Genomic DNA, 1,485 nt, shown 5'->3' with positions numbered 1-1,485 from the left:
AACACCCCCCCTCCAAAAACCCCCCAAAACAAACAAAAACAAAAACGAAAACAAAAAAAGAACAAATAAAAACCCAAACAAAAACCAGGAAATCCTACTCCTTTCGTTGAAACTAAGTTCATTGTACCATCCCCAAGTTTCACTGTAGTAGCAGACACAGGAAATGAGAATCCTCTTTTTTTCTGCATTCAGTGGGTTCATCTTGTCTACTTATGGAATTGGACAGGTATTAGTTTTCATTTTTATTCACATTTGTTTATGATTGATACCATTAGTCAGGTTGTCATTTTGATGCATTTTTTTGTTTGTTAGGCAAGTGGGAATGCTCGGAGTGTAAACTGGAGAATGCTGCGGCTCAGAGGACGGATTTCTTGGCTCTGCAGGGGTTGAGGCTGAACGCGAGTGCAGGTATGTTTTTTGTTGTATTAGATCACAAGTTGTGAGCCCATAAACTGCAAGAAAGATCATGGTATCTTTAAATTCTTCTTTGCGTTCCCCTGCTAGGTCTCAGACAGGGTCGACTGCTGTTTCTTCAACTTGCAGCGCTACTGAAATTAACATATTATATGAAATATTATATGAAAGTGGACATGGAAATGGATGAAGAAAGGAGAAAAGTTTAGAGAAAGAAATTTTTCTAGCTGCCAGACTTTGAATCAGGGACCTAATTGAATGAGAGGTGAACACCATACCTCTAGATCATGAGACCCCCTTAGATCATGGAATGAGATTCGCTTCTAAAAAAGGTTGTTCTGTTGTGACCACATGTAGATTACTGTTCTTCTTTGAAAAAAAAAAAGCGAAAAAAAACCCCAACTTAGTCATACTAATGATGGGCACTTTATTTTTTTTCAGATTCTTCACCCCCAACGCCTGCTCAGTCTCCAATCCCTCATGTGTAAGTTTTTCTCTTCTGTTTAGCTTCTTGTTTTTTTTGTTGTTTTGGTGAAGACAAACAAAAAAGTTTCACTTTCTGGAAATACCACTAGTACCCTTGTCACTTGAAACAAAAAACATCATCGCTGATAGTTACATCAGTTGTGTTGCCAAATGGGAATTTACTCCTTAATGAATGTTACTGCCTTTTTAAATCAAATGAATTTCATGATTTTAATTTTGTGCAAGGACTCTCACTGCACTTCTCAAAGATGTTCCCAAAGTAGACGTTTGTGACATAAGATGCTTGATTGGGTCTAATTTTTTAAATTTACGTCCCTGTTCAGGATGATTTATCTTTACTTTTAATGATTACAGTAGGCTTACACGATCCTAGTCCTCTGTTTCACTGTGCTTTCAACTCCTGTTGGTCTCTGAGTCCAATAAAACAAGTTTATATAGAATTTGGAATCTGTAGTTCTTCTGGAGACATCCAGTGGTGTCTTCTGAGACCAGTAGCATTCTTTTTAAAGGATGGGATGAGGAATCTACTCGCAATCAAATGCACTTGATAATAATAATAATAATAATAACAAAAATAATAATAAT

The 1,485-nt window shown here is 36.6% G+C and overlaps 1 protein-coding gene across 2 annotated transcripts in view; it reads left to right on the top strand.

Moving 5' to 3' along the window:
* Nucleotides 1-1,485, top strand: part of LOC101863095 (atherin) — a 48,162-nt gene that overhangs the window by 40,363 nt on the left and 6,314 nt on the right. For both annotated transcript variants that reach the window (XM_005095810.3, XM_005095811.3), the window contains exons 5-6: nucleotides 313-408; nucleotides 856-898. In XM_005095810.3, the coding sequence (XP_005095867.1) occupies nucleotides 313-408; nucleotides 856-898 (139 nt within the window). The remainder of the gene's footprint in view (nucleotides 1-312; nucleotides 409-855; nucleotides 899-1,485) is intronic.

This window comes from Aplysia californica, unplaced genomic scaffold (genome assembly GCF_000002075.1).
Source record: "Aplysia californica isolate F4 #8 unplaced genomic scaffold, AplCal3.0 scaffold00114, whole genome shotgun sequence".
Taxonomy (NCBI): Eukaryota; Metazoa; Mollusca; class Gastropoda; order Aplysiida; family Aplysiidae; genus Aplysia; species Aplysia californica.
This window is presented reverse-complemented; position numbering and strand designations above follow the sequence as displayed.